Source organism: Schistocerca piceifrons, chromosome 2, assembly GCF_021461385.2.
Source record: "Schistocerca piceifrons isolate TAMUIC-IGC-003096 chromosome 2, iqSchPice1.1, whole genome shotgun sequence".
Lineage (NCBI taxonomy): Eukaryota > Metazoa > Arthropoda > Insecta > Orthoptera > Acrididae > Schistocerca > Schistocerca piceifrons.
In genome coordinates, this window is record NC_060139.1 from 35,853,937 (window position 1) to 35,874,589 (window position 20,653).

The 20,653-nt window shown below is 44.0% G+C and overlaps 1 protein-coding gene across 1 annotated transcript in view; it reads right to left on the bottom strand.

Annotated features, from left to right (window-relative positions):
* The window catches only part of LOC124774002 (lethal(2) giant larvae protein homolog 1), a 354,779-nt gene that overhangs the window by 252,399 nt on the left and 81,727 nt on the right, over positions 1-20,653 (bottom strand). The window contains 2 exon segments of the mRNA XM_047249448.1: positions 14,854-14,951; positions 15,033-15,117. Coding sequence (XP_047105404.1) covers positions 14,854-14,951; positions 15,033-15,117 — 183 coding nt within the window.

Genomic DNA, 20,653 nt, shown 5'->3' on the forward strand with positions numbered 1-20,653 from the left:
ATAGAGGTCCCATACTCCGAGGAGCGTAGGGGACGATGCAGAAGACCCGCACCGCTGTACTAGGCAAGGTCCTAGTGGAAGTGGTTTGCCATTGCCTTCCTCCGACCGTAATGGGGATGAATGACGACGATGATGATGATGATGATGATGATGATGATGATGATGAAGACGACACAACAACACCCAGTCATCTCGAGGCAGGAAAAATCCCTGACACCACCGGGAATCGAACCCGGGACCCCATACGTGGGAAGAGCGAACGCTACCGCAAGACCCCATGTACCTCGAAAACCCTGTTTTTTAAAAATTCCTGAAGGAAATGGGGCAATCTGCGACGGAAGCCCCACACAGAGTGTACAGAGGGATCAGTCCTCCAGCAGGTGTCACAGGCTTTCTCCATATCGAAAAACACAGCCACAGTCTCGAATTTCCACAGAAAACAGTTCATGACACGAATGAACAAAGTGGCGAGATCATCAACTCCAGAAAGGAGTACTCAACTCCACACTGTGCAGTGGTTAGTAAATTGTGAGACTTTAACCACCAGACCAGACAGGCATGAATCATACATTCCATCACCTTGCAAACACAGCTGGTGAGAGAGATGGGGGCAGTAGCTAGAAAGAAGGTGTTTGTCCTTACTGGGCTGAAGTATGGGTATGAAAGTGGCTTCATGCCAGCATCTGGGAAATGTTCCCTCTGCCCAGATGCGACTGTATGAACGAAGCAGAAAGTGTAGGCCCGCAAGAGAAAGGTTCTGCAACATCTGAATGTCAACACTGTCTGGCCCTGGAGCAAAGGATCGGGATGAAGTATGAGCATGATCTAGAAACCGCAGAGTAAACATGACATTGTAACATTCACAATTCTGAGGGGAGAAGGGTATCACCCGATTCTCCTCCACTCGTTTTTGAGGGAGCAAGACAGGGCGATAGTGGGTGGAGCTCGAAATCTCTGCAAATAGCTGGCCAAGGTACTGACCTGCCTACACTGTGAAGCTTTCTATGTGGGAATGACCAGCAACAAACTGTCTATTTGCATGAATGGACACAGGCAGACAGTGTTTGTTGGTAATGAGGATCACCCTGTGGCTAAATGGTGCACGGCCAGCACATCTTGGCACAGTGTTACACCGTTCGGGTTATCTGGATACTTCCCACTAACATCAACCTGTCAGAACTCCGGAGATGGAAACTTGCCCTTTAGTATATCCTCTCTTCTCATTACCCACCAGGCCTCAACCTCCGCTAATTTCTAGTTGCCGCTGCTCATATCTCACCTGTCTTTCAACAACATCTTTGCCTCTGTACTTCCGCCTCGACTGACATCTCTGCCCAAACTCTTTGCCTTTACAAATGTCTGCTTGTGTCTGTGTACATGCGGATGGACATGTGTGTGTGTGTGCGCGCGTGTATACCTGTTCTTTTTCCCCCTAAGGTAAGTCTTTCCGCTCCCGGGACTGGAATGACTTCTTACCCTCTCCCTTAAAACCCACATCCTTTCGTATTTCCCTCTCCTTCCCTCTTTCCTGATGAAGCAACCGTTGGTTGTGAAAGCTTGAATTTTGTGCGTATGTTTGTGTGTCTATCAACATGCCAGCGCTTTTGTTTGGTAAGTTACATCATCTTCTAATAATTTCCGGGTATGCAGCCGGATCCCGTCGACATTCTGCCACGATATTTCGGCCCAGAGACGTCCGGCCATCATCAGGTGAGTACACAACTACTGAAGAGCCCAGGTGCAGTCGCGGTATTTATGCCGAATCTCGCGCATGTGAAATGTACTGGCATCCTACAGCGCATGCGTCAGGTGTTGACATGCGCACCATAGCCGAGTTGTACGTGCTGCCCTCGGTGGTGGAAATAAAGGTTCATCTAGTCATTGAGTATCGAATGACACTGTCGATTCCGCTGTGATTGTATAATTTTAATAACAGGATTCCAATTTTTATCCAGCTGAAAGCCGTTGTCACGATTTATAAGATTATTGGCAAGACGTATTTCCACTGATTCCTTGATTACGGAATCCCAAAAACCGGAAACCGGGGATAAAATTTTTGTTGCATTGTATTCCATTGAATGTCCCAAAGAAATCATCTTTGGTTTTAGATATATTTTTCCCACGTGGAATGTTTCCCTCTATTATATTCATATATTCATACCATCAATCTGAACCCAACAATTACGTTTGTTATTGTCACTGTTGCATTTCGAAATCTGTTCTGTCATCTACTTTCTCTTTCTGTTTTTGCAAGTAGTTTCACTTTGTATTCACCTTCTCCTTTTTAACGTAATCTACCATACAATTTTATCCCGCATATATATATATATATATATATATATATATAATGGAAGGAAACATTCCACGTGGGAAAAATTATATATAAAAACAAAGATGAGGTGACTTACCGAACAAAAGCGCTGGCAGGTCGATAGACACACAAACAAACACAAACATACACACAAAATTCAAGCTTTCGCAACAAACTGTTGCCTCATCAGGAAAGAGGGATGGAGAGGGGAAGACGTCTTCCCCTCTCCATCCCTCTTTCCTGATGAGGCAACAGTTTGTTGCGAAAGCTTGAATTTTGTGTGTATGTTTGTGTTTGTTTGTGTGTCTATCGACCTGCCAGCGCTTTTGTTCGGTAAGTCACCTCATCTTTGTTTATATATATATATATATATATATATATATATACACACACACACACACACACACACACACACACACACACACACACACACACACACACTCAATAATACGTAACCCACTCCCAAACCATATTTTTTTTTCCCCCCGCTTTCAACACTACCGCTGCTATAAAATCCACCGTTTCCAGTTCACAAACAGTTCCTTTCACCTATTAAACAACCATTTCGGATAGTTCTAACAACTTTCGCTTTGTTTCCATTTCTGTTTTTCCCACATCACTGATCATTTTTAGACGCTTCCCACAGGTTTTAACGTCATTATTTCTTTGTCAGACAATTGTTAGCCTCTTTTTCACAATCTGCCACCACAAAACCACTCCTTTTAATACATTTACACGCAGTGTTTTCGAAATTTTCCCAAATTTCTCCACCCTTTAACGTGTTTTGGCAGCAACACAGCCACCTAACCTTTGTGCACATCGTTGTTTACCAATCCAAGTTCACCACAGGACCAACATAGCTCAGTTTTAACCAACACTTTTTCGCCTTTTTTCACACCAGATCTCCAGTTGCTTTCTAGTTCACCTTTATCTCTCCCCATATATTTTTATTTTCATTTTCATTTCAGCCTCATGTTACCCTTTCCACCTTCTAATACCATGTCAACCTCACACCATCCCTAAAACGACCCCATTAAGTTTTATTTACATTCCCTTCGCAAACATGCCTTCACCCTGGCCAGATTACGCTCCCATATTTTATTTACTCAGGCTTGTCTGACATTTGGCATTACCCCCAAAGGCCTCACACTTGAAGTTCCCACCTCTGGCTGCAACCCTTCTTTCCATCAGTCCCTATACCAGTTCCAAACTGAACAATGCATTGCCCTCACCCACCTAATCCTTCACCTACACATCAACTCAGCCAATGAACACACCCGTCAACTCTTATCCTTAATAAAAGTCCTCGATCTTTCCTCTCCCACATCCACACTGGCTGTTCAGAGCATCCTTCTACAGGCCAACCGCAAATTAGAACAGCATGGCACCCTCCACCTCAAAAAACTATCCAATCTCCTGGTTTCCCAGTTCCGGAAAGGCAACTCACTCACCCTTCACAACCTTTCCAGCAAACCTCAACCTCCTCTCATTGCCCACAAACCCAGTCTCTCCCATCTACTCAATCTCCCACTTCCAGCTCCACTCCCTCCAAAACCTCAAAATTCCAATCAACACAATCTGGAACCACAACACCCTAATTCAGTAGTTAACCTTTCCTCCAAACCTCTCCCCCAATCCGAAACCTCTGTCTTATCCAAAGGCCTCACCTTCAGCCCTACTCCCAGATTCAACCAAACAGCCCTCATCAAAGATTTACTGTCCTACACTCGTACTCTCTGCTGGAAATATCACTTTGCCACGAAGAAAAATGATCCTAATCCTACCCCTAATGATACAACACCCCAAGACACTATCCAAATTGAACCCTGCCTGGAACAGTTCCGTCCTCCGTCACAGTGGGACGCACCTCCTCTTCCTCAAAATCACCCTCTCCAAACCTTCCAGGAATTTCTCACTTCCAGCCTTGCCTCTCAATGCTTCTTAAAAAACCTTAATCCTACTCCCAACATCACCACTGCTGAAGCCCAGGCTATCCGTGATCTGAAGGCTGACCGATCCATCGTCATTCTTCCGGCAGACAAGGGTTCCACGACTGTGGTACTTGATCGTCGGGAATATGTGGCTGAGGGACTGCGTCAGCTTTCAGACAACACCACATACAAAGTTTGCCAAGGTAATCACATTCCTGATGTCCAGGCGGAGCTTCAAGGAATCCTCAGAACCTTAGGCCCCCTACAAAACCTTTCACCTGACTCCATCAACCTCCTGACCCCACCGACACCCCGCACCTCTACCTTCTACCTACTTCCTAAAATTCACAAACCCAATCATCCTGGCCGCCCCATTGTAGCTGGTTACCAAGCCCCCATAGAACGTATCTCTGCCTACGTAGATCAACACCTTCAACCCATTACATGCAGTCTCCCATCCTTCATCAAAGACACCAACCACTTTCACGAACGCCTGGAAGCCTTATTCGATCTGTTACCCCCGGAAACCATCCTTGTAACCATTGATGCCACTTCCTTATTATACACAAATACTCCGCACATCCAGGGCCTCGCTGTGATGGAGCACTTCCTTCCACGCCGATCACCTGACACCCTACCTAAAACCTCTGTCCTCATTACCTTAGCCAGCTCCATCCTGACTCTCAACTTCTTCACTTTCGAAGGCCAGACATACCAACAACTAAAGGGAACAGCCATGGGTACCAGGATGGCCCCCTCGTACGCCATCCTATTTATGGGTCACTTAGAGGAAGCCTTCTTGGTTACCCAGGCCTGCAAACCCACAGTTTGGTACAGATTTATTGATGACATTTTCATGATCTGGACTCACAGTGAAGAAGAACTTCAGAATTTCCTCTCCAACCTCAATTCCTTTGGTTCCATCAGATTCACCTGGTCCTACTCCAAATCCCACGCCACTTTCCTTGACGTTGACCTCCATCTGTCCAATGGCCAGCTTCACACGTCTGTCCACATCAAGCCCACCAACAAGCAACAGTACCTCCATTATGACAGCTGCCAGCATTCAACATGAAACGGTCCCTTCCCTACAGCCTAGGTCTTCGTGGCAAACGAATCTGCTCCAGTCCGGAATCCCTGAACCATTACACCAACAACCTGAAAACAGCTTTCGCATCCCGCAACTACCCTCCCGACCTGGTACAGAAGCAAATTACCAGAGCCACTTCCTCATCCCCTCAAACCCGGAACCTCCCCAAAAGCGCCCCACTTGTGACAGGATACTTTCCGGGACTGGATCAGACTCTGAATGTGTCTCTCCAGCAGGGATACGACTTCCTCAAATCCTGCCCTGAAATGAGATCCATCCTTCATGAAATCCCCTCCACTCCACCAAGAATAAGCGCACTGTAACCTGCTTCCTTTGTTTTCGGATTGCATTTCCTTAGGATTCTTCCAATGAATCTCAGTCTGGCATCTGCTTTACCGACGATCAACTTAATATGATCATTCCATTTTAAATCACTCCTAATGCGTACTCCCAGATAATTTATGGAATTAACTGCTTCCAGTTGCTGACCTGCTATTTTGTAGCTAAATGATAAGGGATCTATCTTTCTATGTATTCGCAGCACATTACACTTGTCTACAATGAGATTCAATTGCCACTGCCTGTGCACCATGCGTCAATTCGCTGCAGATCCTCCTGTATTTCAGTACAATTTTCCATTGTTACAACCTCTCGATACACCACAGCATCATCTGCAAAAAGCCTCAGTGAACTTCCGATGTCATCCACAAGGTCATTTATGTATATTGTGAATAGCAACGGTCCTATGACACTCCCCTGCGGCACACCTGAAATCCCTCTCACTTCGGAAGACTTCTCTCCATTGAGAATGACATGCTGCGTTCCATCCTCTTGGATCCTCCCTACGAAATCCCCAAACCACCTTCCCTACCCTCTGGCTCCGACCCTTGCAACCGCCACCGGTGTAAAACCTGTCCCATGCACCCTCCCACCACCACCTACTCCAGTCCTGTAACCCGGAAGGTGTACACGATCAAAGGCAGAGCCACGTGTGAAAGCACCCACGTGATTTACCAACTGACCTGCCAACACTGTGAAGCTTTCTATGTGGGAATGACCAGCAACAAACTGTACATTCGCATGAATGGACACAGGCAGACAGTGTTTGTTGGTAATGAGGAGCACACTGTGGCTAAACATGCCTTGGTGCACAGTCAGCACATCTTGGCACAGTGTTACACCGTCCGGGTTGTCTGGATACTTCCCACTAACACCAACCGCAGATGGGAACTTGCCCTTCAGTATATCCTCTCTTCTCTTCTCGTTACCCACCGGGCCTCAGCCTCACCTCTCATTCAACAACAACTTTACCTCTGTACTTCCACCTCGACTGACATCTCTGCCCAAACTGGGAGGTGGGTGGGTGCATGGGACAAGTTTTACACTGGGGTGGGGGAGGGGGGGGGGGGGGTTTACAAGGCTAAGAGCCAGAGGGTAGGGAACGTGGTTTGAGGATTTCATAGGGATGAACCAAGAGGTTACGAAGGTTAGGTGGACGACAGAAAGACACTCTTGGTGGAGTGGGGAGGATTTCATGAAGGATGGATCTCATTTCAGGGCAGGATTTGAGGAAGTCGTATCCCTGCTGGAGAGCCACATTCAGAGTCTGATCCAGTCCCAGAAAGTATCCTGTCACAAGTGGGGCACTTTTAGGGTTCTTCTGTGGGAGGTTCTGGGTTTGAGGGGATGAGGAAGTGGCTCTTGTAATTTGCTTCTGTACCAGGTCAGGAGTGTAGCTGCGGGATGCGAAAGCTGTTTTCAGGTTGTTGGTGTAATGGTTCAGGGATTCCGGACTGGAGCAGATTCGTTTGCCACGAAGACCTAGGCTGTAGGGAAGGGACCGTTTCATGTTGAATGCTGGCAGCTGTCATAATGGAGGTACTGTTGCTTGTTGGTGGGCTTGATGTGGACAGACGTGTGAAGCTGGCCATTGGACAGATGGAGGTCAACGTCAAGGAAAGTGGCATGGGATTTGGAGTAGGACCAGGTGAATCTCATGGAACCAAAGGAGTTGAGGTTGGAGAGGAAATTCTAGAGTAATTCTTCACTGAGAGTCCAGATCATGAAAATGTCATCAATAAATCTGTACCAAACTGGGGGTTTGCAGGCCTGGGTAACCAAGAAGGCTTCCTCTAAGTGACCCATAAATAGGATGACGTACGAGGGGGCCATCCTGGTACCCATGGCTGTTCCCTTTAATTGTTGGTATGTCTGGCCTTCGAAAGTGAAGAAGTTGAGAGTCAGGATGAAGCTGGCTAAGGTAATGAGGACAGAGGTTTTAGGTAGGGTGGCAGATGATCGGCGTGGAAGGAAGCGCTCCATCACAGCGAGGCCCTGGACGTGCGGAGTATTTGTGTATAAGGAAGTGGCATCAATGGCTACAAGGATGGTTTCCGGGGGTAACAGATCGAGTAAGGCTTCCAGGCGTTCGTGAAAGTGGTTGGTGTCTTTGGTGAAGGATGGGAGACTGCATGTAATGGGATGAAGGTGTTGATCTACGTAGGCAGAGATACGTTCTGTGGGAGCTTGGTAACCAGCTACAATGGTGCGGCCAGGATGATTGGGTTTGTGAATTTTAGGAAGTAGGTAGAAGGTAGGGGTGCGGGGTGTCGGTGGGGTCAGGAGGTTGATGGAGTCAGGTGAAAGGTTTTGTAGGGGGCCTAAGGTTCTGAGGATTCCTTGAAGCTCCGCCTGGACCTCAGGAATGAGATTACCTTGGCAAACTTTGTATGTGGTGTTGTCTGAAAGCTGACGCAGTCCCTCAGCCACATACTCCCGACGATCTAGTACCACGGTCGTGGAACCCTTGTCCACCGGAAGAATGACGATGGATCGGTCAGCCTTCAGATCACGGATAGCCTGGGCTTCAGCAGTGGTGATGTTGGGAGTAGGATTAAGGTTTTTTTAAGAAGGATTGAGAGGCAAGGCTGGAAGTGAGAAATTCCTGGAAGGTTTGGAGAGGGTGATTTTGAGGAAGAGGAGGTGGGTCCCACTGTGACGGAGGACGGAACTGTTCCAGGCAGGGTTCAATTTGGATAGTGTCTTGGGGAGTTGGATCAGGATTATTTTTCTTCATGGTGAAGTGATTTCCAGCAGAGAGTACGAGTGTAGGACAGTAAATCTTTGACGAGGGCTGTTTGGTTGAATCTGGGAGTAGGGCTGAAGGTGAGGCCTTTGGACAGGACAGAGGTTTCGGATTGGGAGAGAGGTTTGGAGGAAAGGTTAACTACTGCACTGAAATTGCGCAGACGTGTGTATATATATATATGAATATAATAGAGGGAAACATTCCACTGTGCGAGTGTATACCTGTCCTTTTTTCCCCCTAAGGTAAGTCTTTCCGCTCCCGGGATTGGAATGACTCCTTACCCTCTCCCTTAAAACCCATATCCTTTTGTCTTTCCTTCTCCTTCCCTCTTTCCTGATGAGGCAACAGTTTGTTGCGAAAGCTTGAATTTTGTGTGTATGTTTGTGTGTCTATCGACCTGCCAGCGCTTTCGTTCGGTAAGTCACCTCATCTTTGATTTTTTTAATATATATATATATATATATATATATATATATGGAAACATCCACGTGGGAAAAATATATCCAAAAACAAAGATGATGTGACTTACCAAACGAAAGCACTGGCACGTCGATAGACACACAAACAAACACAAACATACACACAAAATTCAAGCTACCTTAGGGGGAAAAAAAGGACAAAGGTAAGTCTTTCCGCTCCCGGGATTGGAATGACTCCTTACCCTCTCCCTTAAAACCCACATCCTTTCGTCTTTCCCTCTCCTTCCCTCTTTCCTGATGAGGCAACAGTTTGTTGCGAAAGCTTTAATTTTGTGTGTATACATCTTCAACTTTTGTGTGTATGTTTGTGTGTCTATCGACCTGCCAGCACTTTCGTTCGGTAAGTCACATCATCTGTGTTTATATATATACACACACACACACACAAATCAGTTGGTTTTACTGAGAAATTCATCAATGGAGTTGAAGGAGTTGGCCACCAATAAATCCTTTAGGCTTCTCTTAAACTGAATTTGGCAGCTGGCGAGTTATTGAAAGTGTGTGTTCCTGAATAATGCACACCTTTTTGTACAAGACTAAGTGACTTTAAATCCTTGTGATGATTATTCTTATTTCTAGTATTGATTCCATGATTTGAGCTGTTGGTTTGAAAAAGTGATATATTTTTAATGACAAATTTCACTAAGGAATAAATATATTGGGAAGCGATAGTTAGTATCCCTAGTTCCCTAAACAGGCTTCTGCAAGATGTTCTTGAGTTCACACCACATATAATTCTTACTGCACGTTTTTGTGCCTGGAAAACTTTAGCTTGGCTTGATGAATTACCCCAAAAATAATCCCATACGACATTATGGATTGAAAGTAAGCATGCCAGGTTTTTCATTTTTATATCCTCTTTATCCAACAGGATTCACATTGCAAATAGAGATTTGTTCAGATGCTTCAGCAGCTCTACGGTGTGCTCCTCCCAGTTGAATTAATCATCATGCTGTAATCCCAAGAATTTAACACTGTCCACTTCTTCTATCTGCTTATCATATGTTAGGCATATACTCATGGGACACCCCTTACAAGTTCCGAACTGCATGTAGTGTTTTTTCAAAGTTTAGTGACAAAGAATTGGCTAGGAACCAGTGATTAATGGCCACAAATATTTTATCAGCCGATATTTGTACGACTACACTCGATTTGGTATTTATTGCAATGTTTGTTATCATCGGCAAACAAAACAAACTTGGTATCTGGTAATGTTACTGATGAAAGGTCATTGATACACACAAGAAAAAGTAAGGGCCCTAAGGTGGAACCTTGTGGGACCCCACCTGTAATTAGTTCCCAGTTGGATGCCTGACAGCTTAATACTTGTCTCTTTCCTAATAACACCCTTTGTTTCCTGCCAGAGATATAAGATTTGAACCATTTTGCACCATTTCCTGTTACACCATAATATCCTAATTTACTTTAAATGATATTGTGATTTACACAGTCAAATGCCTTTGACAGATCACAAAATATACCAGTTGCCTGGAAGTTTTTGTCTAATGAATTAAGCACATTTTCACTGTAAGTGTAGATAGCCTCCTTAATATCAGAACCCTTAAGAAATCCGAACTGTGATTTTGACAGTATGTTATTTGAGATAAGATGGTTATAAAGCTGATTGTACATTGCTTTTTCTAAAATTTTTGAGAATGCTGGAAAAAAGTGAAATTGAATGGAAATTTGATGCTATTTCTTTATCTCCCTTCTTAAACAGTGGCTTAACTTCAGCATATTTCAACCATCCAGGAAATATTCCACTGATGAATGACTGGTTACACAGATAGCTTAATATGTTACTTAACTCAGAGTCACATTCTTTAATTAACTTTGTTGATATTTCATCATACCCACTAGATGTTTTCGATTTTAAAGATTTTATGATGGACATTACTTCTGCCAGGGTAGTGAGAGTCAAATTCATATTATGGATGTTACTTGAAATGTCTGGTCTGAGGTATCCCATGGCAGCATCTACAGAACCTGACAACCCCATCTTTTCAGTAACAGTTGTAAAATGTTTGTTAAAAAGTTCTGCAGCACCATAAACATCTGTCACCAATGTATCATTTACTCTTCATATTATTTGTCTTCTTCATGTCTCCTCCTGCACCATATCCCATATTATCTTTATTTTGTTATCTGATATGACTGTCTTTTCCTTGTAACATATTTGCTTTGATGTCCATATTACAGTCTTTAATACTCTGCAGTATTTCTTGTAATGTGCTATAGCATCAACATCAGAACTGTTTCAGATTGACAGGTACAGTTTTATTTTTGTTTTACAAGACACCTCTATTCCTTGAGTAATGCATGGGTTCTTTGTAGACTTTGCTCTAACCTTGGTTTCTTTTTGGGGGAAAACCATGTTCAAATAAGGTAAGCACTTAATAAAGTTATAAAGTTGTTACACTTTTCGATTCATGCCATGAGCACTGCAAACATCACTCCAGTGTATATTTCTGAGGAGTGTCCTAAAATAATCAATTTTTGGCTTATTGATTACTCTCTTGACTTCCGATTCAAAAGATTTTATATCCTTTTCAGTATTAACATTTAGCAGAAGGTCACGGTCAGAGACGGGAAATTAATAAAGGCACAAATAACAGACATAATTAGAAAACATAGAAAAAATTCAAAGATTGGTTTGGGCTCCACAGTGTTTTACGAGACAACATCCTGTTGGAGGTGGTATTACATTGCCTTCTTCCAACCTTACAACTGACGTAGCCAGCCAGCTATCGGGTGACACAAAGTTTAACATCTACTTCGAACCACGTTGCAACTATGCTTTTTTCCACATCAACTAGCATGCCAGACGTTAAAGGAGTGATATGTGACAGATAAAAATTCTAGAACTGGCAGGGAAATCAAATGCCAGATCTCTGGATCCGTAATCTGGCTCTTTACGACTGAGCCACCTAATTTGCAGAAGAGGCAGTTAAAAGGTCAGAGGTAAGGAAAAAGACAGGAAAGCAAACTACAGGCAAAAAAATGTGGTAAACAACAACTGGTGCAAAAAGTGGAGAGGGGAGCAGGACAGGATAGTAAACCATAAAAAATAAAAGAAAGCTGTGGGAAAAGTGTTAATAAAGTAAGTTGAAACGGGAGAAGGTTAATTAATATGGAAACGTGGAGAGCAATATGGAAGAAGGATGGGCAGATGGAGAAAGTGGGGAGTATGTAGATAATACAACTTGTTATGATATGGTATGACTTCGATGGAAAAGGGGACGGGTGGGGGCCAAGAAAAAGGCTTAGGAGATACTCATATCTGTGATCAAACATTTTTTTCTCTGTGTAATTGATGGTGTGCTTCCAGCTGTACTACCAGGCTGTTTCCAATGTGTTTGCATTGCCGTCTGGACTGAAACAAGACTGAACCACTGTTGGTCCTGTGTCACTATTAATAAACTGAGAAGAAAACAACTGGGTCAGTGAACAAAATATTATGCACAAAATGGAAACAATTACTCAACTGTATACTTGTAGGAATGTCATTAAATTTACCCTTGCTAATTCTGATATCTACTGGTTCTAGACAGCAGACTACGAATCACAATAAAACCAGAACCTACATTGCAGCAATCATGTTTCTGTGCAAGTCTGCAAGTGGGCATGGGTGCTACCACGGTGGACTATATGCGCCCATCTTTCCTTACTGATTGCTGAATGCTACCAAACATAAATAACCAGCACACAACATGCTAAAATTACATTAGATGGGGAGGCGGGAGGGGGGGGGGGGGGGGGGGGGGAAGAGGGATGGAAAAACATCAACAGTGTTACAGGTATCCTGTCTTGAAGCACATACCTGACAGCGTAAGCGTAAGTTAATTCTTCCTGCAGATGTAGTCCTACAGATATGAAATGAATGGCACGGAGATGGGTTGTGGAGGGGCTTAGTGCCTTATCAATACGTTGGTGTGGTTAGGACAGTTAAGGGAAGGTACTCTGTATGATGCAGGGAAGTACACCTGGATTCAATTCATGGCACATATTAAGAAAATTACCAACTTAGCAGACAAATTATTGTATCCAATTGCTGATTTCCGGGATTGACTTTATTGTTTTCTCATCTCAGACCTAGGTTTCCTATAGATTTTCTGGTCTAATGTTTGTGAAATGAAGAGGTACTAGTAGCCAGAAGGACATCTGTGAATGCACAGTGAAGTGCAGCATTATTCTGTGGTGACGAGAGCACGGACAATCCGCTTTACTCTGATTTTTATGAGTTATTTGTTGTAGGCTTAGATTTTTCAGTTGATTCTTGTGTGAGCCTTAAAAAGTAAAAAGTTATTGTTTGACTACTTCGTAGGATCTCTTTAGCAGACAGAGGTAAGCTGTAGTTGGCTGAAGTGGTGATTCCATACACTGAATTCCGTTGTAGATGAACAAATACAGTACTGTTCAGTATCGTCTACCACAGAGTCGGCACATCCGTGCGTCACACAGAGTACTACAGACTGGCGCAATGCTTTGATGAAGTACATCAAAGATTTACGGTGTGACATTGAAAACCAGGAAAATGCTGCGTTGAACTTTTACACTGCATCAAGGAACGGCCGTTCGATGGATAACAGTAGCAAGATGAAGTTACACCCACTGCGGTTCATTCCTGGTAAACCTGACTTTTGGCTTGCAATGCTCAATCTGACTTTCCAGCACCATGGCACTATCAACAAAGATACCAAATTTATGATCACCGTTAGTGTGCTCCACAATAAAACAGCAACAATCAGTGCAGATATAATACTCTGTCTGCCTGCCATGCAGAAGTATATTGAGCGGCTAAGTTTGTCGGTGGAACAATGTATCCAACAATCCCTACATGGCAAAACGAGGAGATACGTCGCCTTCAGAATTTTGGCAGCACCTGAGAAGCTTAGTCGACGACAACGAGTTGCGAGATGTGACACTACAACATGTATGGTGCGCACAGTTGCCAGACGGAGTTAGAATGGCTGTGGTGCTTTCCAATGCACTTGATAGGCTTGCAGCAACAGATATTGATGTTGCGCAGAGGTAAGGCACACACATACAAGATGAGAAGGGAACACAACAACATGTCTAAGGAGTGTATCTGCTGGTATCACCATCGCTTTGGAAACAATACAACCCAGAGAGTGATGACGGGCAACTACTGGTGAGTAACTTTCTTCTTTACCCTCATTGTTCCATCGACATTTTGTCGGGAGAAATATAAATACCCTACATTCCTGAGGCTCTACTCTACAGGAGGGTGATGGTGGGTCTGCGTGGGAGCCACCACAAGACCATCCGTGAATTTACAGTGAAGCGCAGCATATTCTGTGGCGATGAGTGCACAGATGATCTGCTTGACTATTCTTTGTTATTGACTGACTTTTTCAGTTGATTCTTGTTTGAACTTTAAAAAAAATATAAAGTTATTGCCCGACTACTTCGTTAAGTCTCTTTAGCAAAGATAAGCTGCAGTTAACTAAAAAGATTTTGTGGTCTCACTTTTGTGAAGTCTTCTTTCTTCAAGCTTTTTTTTGTATCTGCTCAGATGAAAGAATCTCTTGCTCCAAAGGCAACTGAATTTAACATCTATACTGGTTGTACCTATCAGTTTACCACTACCTGGTAACGAAGACCATTCTGAAATTTCCTGGCAGATTAAAACTGTGTGCCGGACTGAGACTCTAGCTTGGGACCTTTGCTTTTCACGGGCAAAGGTCTCTAGCTTGAGTCTCAGTCCAGCACAGTTTTAATCTGTCAGGAAGTTTCGTATCAGCCAGTGCACACTCCGTTGCAGAGTGAAATATTCGTTCTGGAAGATCATTCTGTTTTAGCTGCAACCAAAACGAAAGTATCTCTCTCTTCATGTAAGACTCGGATTACACAGTTCCACTCCTGCAATCCATTCAACAATAAGCAGTCTCTACAATCTGCAAGAATCATATTAAGGGCAAAAGTTTACTCACTTCCCTTCCAATGCTTGAGCTTTGACTTCTTCCAAGGAACCTTCATTTATTTCCCACATGTGGAGAGAGTTATCGTCACACAGGGACACAATGCGGCCCTAGGGAAAAAAGTAATAGAAAAATAATAAACATTACACACACTTTCTTCAACATGAAATCCAGATCAGTAAATTACTAACCTCATTTGGTATGAACACAAGCCTTGTGACTGCAGCCTCGTGGTTTGTGTGTTGTCCATAGAATTCAACACCGGGCTTGCCAAAACTGTTTAAAGTTTAGGAAAATTATTGGCTACTACAGAAATGAAATGTTCACACAGTTCACAATATCAAAAAATTGTCTAACAATCCAAATTATGAAAGTAATAAGTCCACAGTTCAAAAAGAGCTGTAACATGATTTTGGTCCATAATGCATACTAGCATTGTTATTTACTTAATATGAAAGTACATAAATTTCAGTTATTACCACCACCACCACCACCACCACCACCACCACCCCTCCAACATGGACTGAAGGCTTCGACCCAGTCACTCGGCAACCGTTCTGGTGTGGCAATAGAGGATAGCAAAATGAATAGTGAAGTTTCAAATTTCGTGCTTAAGAAATCCTTAACATAGGAGGATCATACAGACCTTTGAAGAGCAACTAAAAGAGACACTGGATTCAGAGGGAATCCTAATTTGTTCTCCAGCAAAACTTGCGGGACTAGCAGTACTGGAAGAACAGTTTCCGCAACCTCCTGTCTTCTCTGGGTGCTAGACCCACAATTTTTGTATGAGAACTTCTGTGAAGTCTGGAAAGTAGGATACGAACTACTGGAGGAATTAAATCTGCGAGGACTGGTCTTGAGTCATGCGTAGGTAGCTTAGCCCATGAAAGGCAAAGGTTCTGTCTGGGTTTGATTACCAGTCAGGCACACAGTTTTAATCTGCCAGGAAGTTTCTTATCAAAACACACCCTGCTGCAAAGTGAAAACTCATTCTAGTTTAATTTACAAACCTGTTTCTGTTTAGGGATGACACTAAGCTACAATAGATTTTGAATTATCTTCTACACTTTAGTATGTGTACATTGAACTGTTTGCAGAAAGGTTTTGTAACTGTGTAAATTGAATTATATAAACTTTTTTCACATATCCTTTGGGATGTGTGGGATGAAAACTAGTATATGCCTACGTCTGAAAATATGTTTCTTGTGGTGTTCCACATTCTTGAGGATCTCTTACTATGGGTCTATAGTATGAACAGTGTATATAATGTAATTTAACATAATTTTAAGAAATAAAAAATGTAAACATATGAAACAATTTTGAAGAGAAAACTGCACTGTGTGGGAACATAATTGTAGCTAAGGTTTAAGCTATTTGAGCAGAATGGAAAATAAAAGGAATCACAATGGCGACAGTAAAAGAGGTACATAGAAGGAGCATCACTGAGACTTCAGAGATGAAACTGTTAGATTGTTTGGCTGGTTACTCCCATATGTCCAACCATCCTATAAGCACAACAGCTGGATATTCAGCCACGCATTATGATAAAGCATGTCTTCAGGTCTCACCAAAATTGTAGAGCTCAGATACGGAAAAATCGGGCAGGTACTAGCATTGTCATTCATGAGTGACGCATATGAACAATATATTGACTGATTGGCTAGATTATTTGCTTTGTTACACATTGTAAACACATTAAGTCAGTGTTATTTGAGCTTATTACTGAAAACAATCTATTAATTACAACATAAATTACAATAAAAGTCATTTGGAAATATTTTGATACAAAGGTGACAATTATAGATTTGTCACTTATTTGCACTGCCGAGTTCAAATTTCCGATGGTGGCGAAAGAAAAGAAATCATACATGGTAGATTGGTTAGCTGGATGGTTAAAGGTTCAAATGGCTCTGAGCACTATGGGACTTAATTCTGAGGTCATCAGTCCCCTAGAACTACTTAAACCTAACTAACCTAAAGACATCACACACATCCAGCCCGAGGTAGGGTTCGAACCCGCAACTGTAGCAGTCGTGCAGTTCCAGACTGAAGCGCATAGAAACGCTCGGCCACACCGGCTGGCGATGATGATTAAAGGGACCAAACTATTAGGTCATCATACCTTTTCCATCGAACAGACAGGACTCCATGACTGGAAGCCGCCAAAAGCAGAGTGCAATGAGAGGACATACATCCCCACTCCCGCCATTTACAGAGGTATCCCACTCAGAATTTGACTAGAACAGACTGGCAACACTGACAGAGAAAGAGAAGCACAGATAGACAAAAGATGAACAAGTCAAACAGACCACATGAGATGGGGGAGGAAGAGTAAAAGAGCAGGTAGGGTGAGCCCAGACAGCTGCAACCTGGTGTGAGCAGAGGAGGCAACAGAGTGCTCTGCCAACCCCTCAATGGGCCAATAAGGTTAAGTGGCCCTCCCTTAAAGAGACTGGTAAAACATAAAACTAAGTCAGCCACTGACGCACTGTGTCCCAGCACCTCAGATAGCGAGTCGGGGAGATTAGAATTGTGACGTAGGGCGGCTAGGCTGCCCACCGTGAGATAGGAACCACAATAACAGCAGGGAGGATCCTTGTGACAGAGGAGATGACCAAGAATCAGCGAAGTACAGCTGAAGGAGAACTGGCAAAAGACAGTAGAGTCCTGGCAAGAGGCCTGTATGGAGGATCTCCAGAGATTTGTAGTTTCCCTTATCACCTGTAGTTTGTTTGGAGAAGTCAGAGTGAGACATTTTGTATTCCAGATCCTTAAAACTTGACAGAGTAATACTGAACAGAGGTCTGTTTTCAGAATACTGATCAAGAGTCTAGCTAACTGATAGCCAGTTTGGCCAGGCTATCAGCGAGTTCATTCCCCGAGATCAAAACATAGCCCGGGCTCCGTCACTGAGTGTCCACATTGTTCAAGGACATACAGGGAATTCTTGATAGCCATTACCAAGGGATGGTGAGGGTAACACTGGTCAAGAGTTTGCAAACTGCTCAAGGAGTCACTGCAGATGAGAAAGGACTCAGTGATGCAAGTACAGATATGTTCAAGAGCACGAGTGACGGCTACCAACTCACAGCAAAAACACTACAGCCACCCGGCAAGGAATGCAGTTCAGTACGTCCCGCATGAGTATAAGCAAAGCCAATGTGACCATCAACCATTGAGGTATCAGTATAGACCACTTCTGATCCCCAGGATGTGCCAAGTATGGAGAAAAATTGGTAGCAGAGGGTCTCAGGATGTACCAATTCTTTCAAACTTTCTGATACGTCAAGATGAAGCTGTGGCCAAGGGGTGCACCCACAGGAGTGGGTGAGAGGGCCTGGAGAAGAGATGGTAGAGGAAACACCTGGAGTACAGGAAGGAGGGACCGGACAGAGATTGTGGTCATAATCCCTGATTTGGGCCGCTGTTGCGGCGAGATGGATTTCTGCGTTTGTGAAAAAGAGATGGAAGTCTGGATGCTTTGGGGAGCTGTGCAGCATAACTGACAAACTGTTGTTGGCACCTGATCTACAATGGAGAACCCCAGAATAAATAAGTAAGCTGTTCACAGGTCTAGTTCTAAAAGCTCCTCTCACTAGTCAAACCCTGCAGTAGTGTATCGGATCCAGCAACCACAATGCTGAGGGTGACGTCTAACTGTATGCCACACTACCACAATTAAGACAGGATTGTATCACTGCTTGGTAAAGCTCCATAAGGGTAGTGCAATCTGCATCCCAGCAGGTGTTCCTCAGGCACTGAAGTGTACTAAGGTGCATCCAGTGGCTTAGGCTAGTAAAGACGGGGAATCCGTGTCAAACAGTCCGAAAAAACAGTAAGTATCCACCACAGAGTAGTTGGTCGTCGAGGTAGAGTTTTGGTTGTGGGTGAACAGTATGTCGGCAGAAGAGCATGACGCGAATCTTGGCAGCTGAAAACCAGAAGCCAATTGTGAGGGCCCTGCCTGCACATTTCGTATGGCGCCTCACAGTCAATGTTCAACAACACCCACACTAGTACAGGCGAATGTTATCAGCATACAAGTTGGGTGATACTCAAGACCCCACATCTGCTGCTAGACCACTGATGGCTACTAGAAAGAGAGAGACATTCAGTGCAGAGCCCTGCAGGACCCCATTATCTTCGATATGGGGAGAACTGTGGGAGGCATTAACTTGAGCCCGGAATATACGACGAGACAAGAAGCTCTGGATAAAAATCAGGAGTGGACCCTGGAGACCACACTCTTGTCAGGTAGCGAGGATGTGGTGCTGCCATATGGTGTCTTAAGTCTCTTGCAGGTTGACTAAAATGGCTATAAGGTGTTGATGTCGAGCAAAAGCTCTTCAGATGGCAGACTCCAGGTAAATCAGATTATCAGTAATGGAACGCCCCAGGTGAAAACCACCCTGGGATGGAGCCAGAAGAACCTGAGTCTCAAGGAGCCAACTTAGCCACTGGCTCACCATGCATTAAATAACTTGCAAAGAATATTGGTGACATAATTAGGCAATAACTGTCAATCTCAATAGGGTGCTTACCCATTTTCAGTACAGGGACAATGACACTTGCTCACCTTTGCGATGGGAACTCACCCCCATTTTAATGATGGTAAGGATGTGGTTTTGAGAGCTTATGGTGTTGAGAGCCCACCTACGATTACTAATGGCCTCTGCATTTTCTGATAACCACTAGGCCCCTGTCTTCCACCAGGCAGTCCCGAGGAACAGGGTATCGTTACATCAGTGCCAAAAGAATGGCTGGCCGTAGTTGTATTCTGGACTGCCTCATCGATATCTCCATGCAGTGGGGGAAGGGCGACAGCAGAGGCAAAAGCAACCGAGTCAACACTGCTGAAAGCCCATCTGGACAGGCATCCAGGGAAGTGATGCTGAGGGAGGAACTGGAAGATCGGGAAATGATCACTACCACATACATAATCATGGACCCTCCAGTGGGTGGATGGGAGAAGACAAAGGCTACAGACAGAAAGATCAATGACCAAGAAGGTTCCACATGCCACACCACCAGTATTCAACAGGCAAAGGTCAAGTTTTGCCAGTAAGTTTTTCAGATCTTTACTGTGGCCAGTGATGATTGTTCCACCTCACAAAGGGTTATGGGCATTGAAACCGCCCATCATTAGGAAAGGTAGGGGGAGCTGAGAAATCAATGCAAACAATATGTTCTGAGTCGCTTCACCATTGGGAGGGAGATAAGCATTGCTGATGATAAGTACTGAAATGCCCTTACCCGAACAGCCACAGTCTCTAAAGTTGTATAAAGAGCACACATTCACTGTATAGTGTCCAGAACATATGTGCAAATTCAGCCCAACAGCCTGTCGTAGGAAGCACAATTCTTATAATATCCCCAGTTTCCATGAAGGGCCAGGGTCCACACTGCTGGAAATCAAGTCCCCTGAAGGGCAAAGCAGAACGAAGGGAAAGTGCTTAAAAGATATAACTCAGCCAGGTTGTGGAAAAAACCGCTACAATTCCACTGGAGAATAATGTTGTCAATGTCACTGGAGAATAATGTTGTCAATGTACTGTGAGGCCATGAAGGGACCATGGAGGCAGGTTATGTCCTAAGGTCACTTGCTGCCACTTGCTGAGTGGTTATGGCAACAACACAAACAGGTTGTGGGTTCCATTGCGTGGTGCGACCTGGGGCAACAGGGGCCAATGGAATCTCTGCCTTGGCCACAGATGAGGAACAGGCAGGATCTAGTGGTGTGGGGACCACTGGAATCTCCTTTTTGAGGACTACTACTTACCTTTCCTCTCCTAAGAGAATTTGAATGATT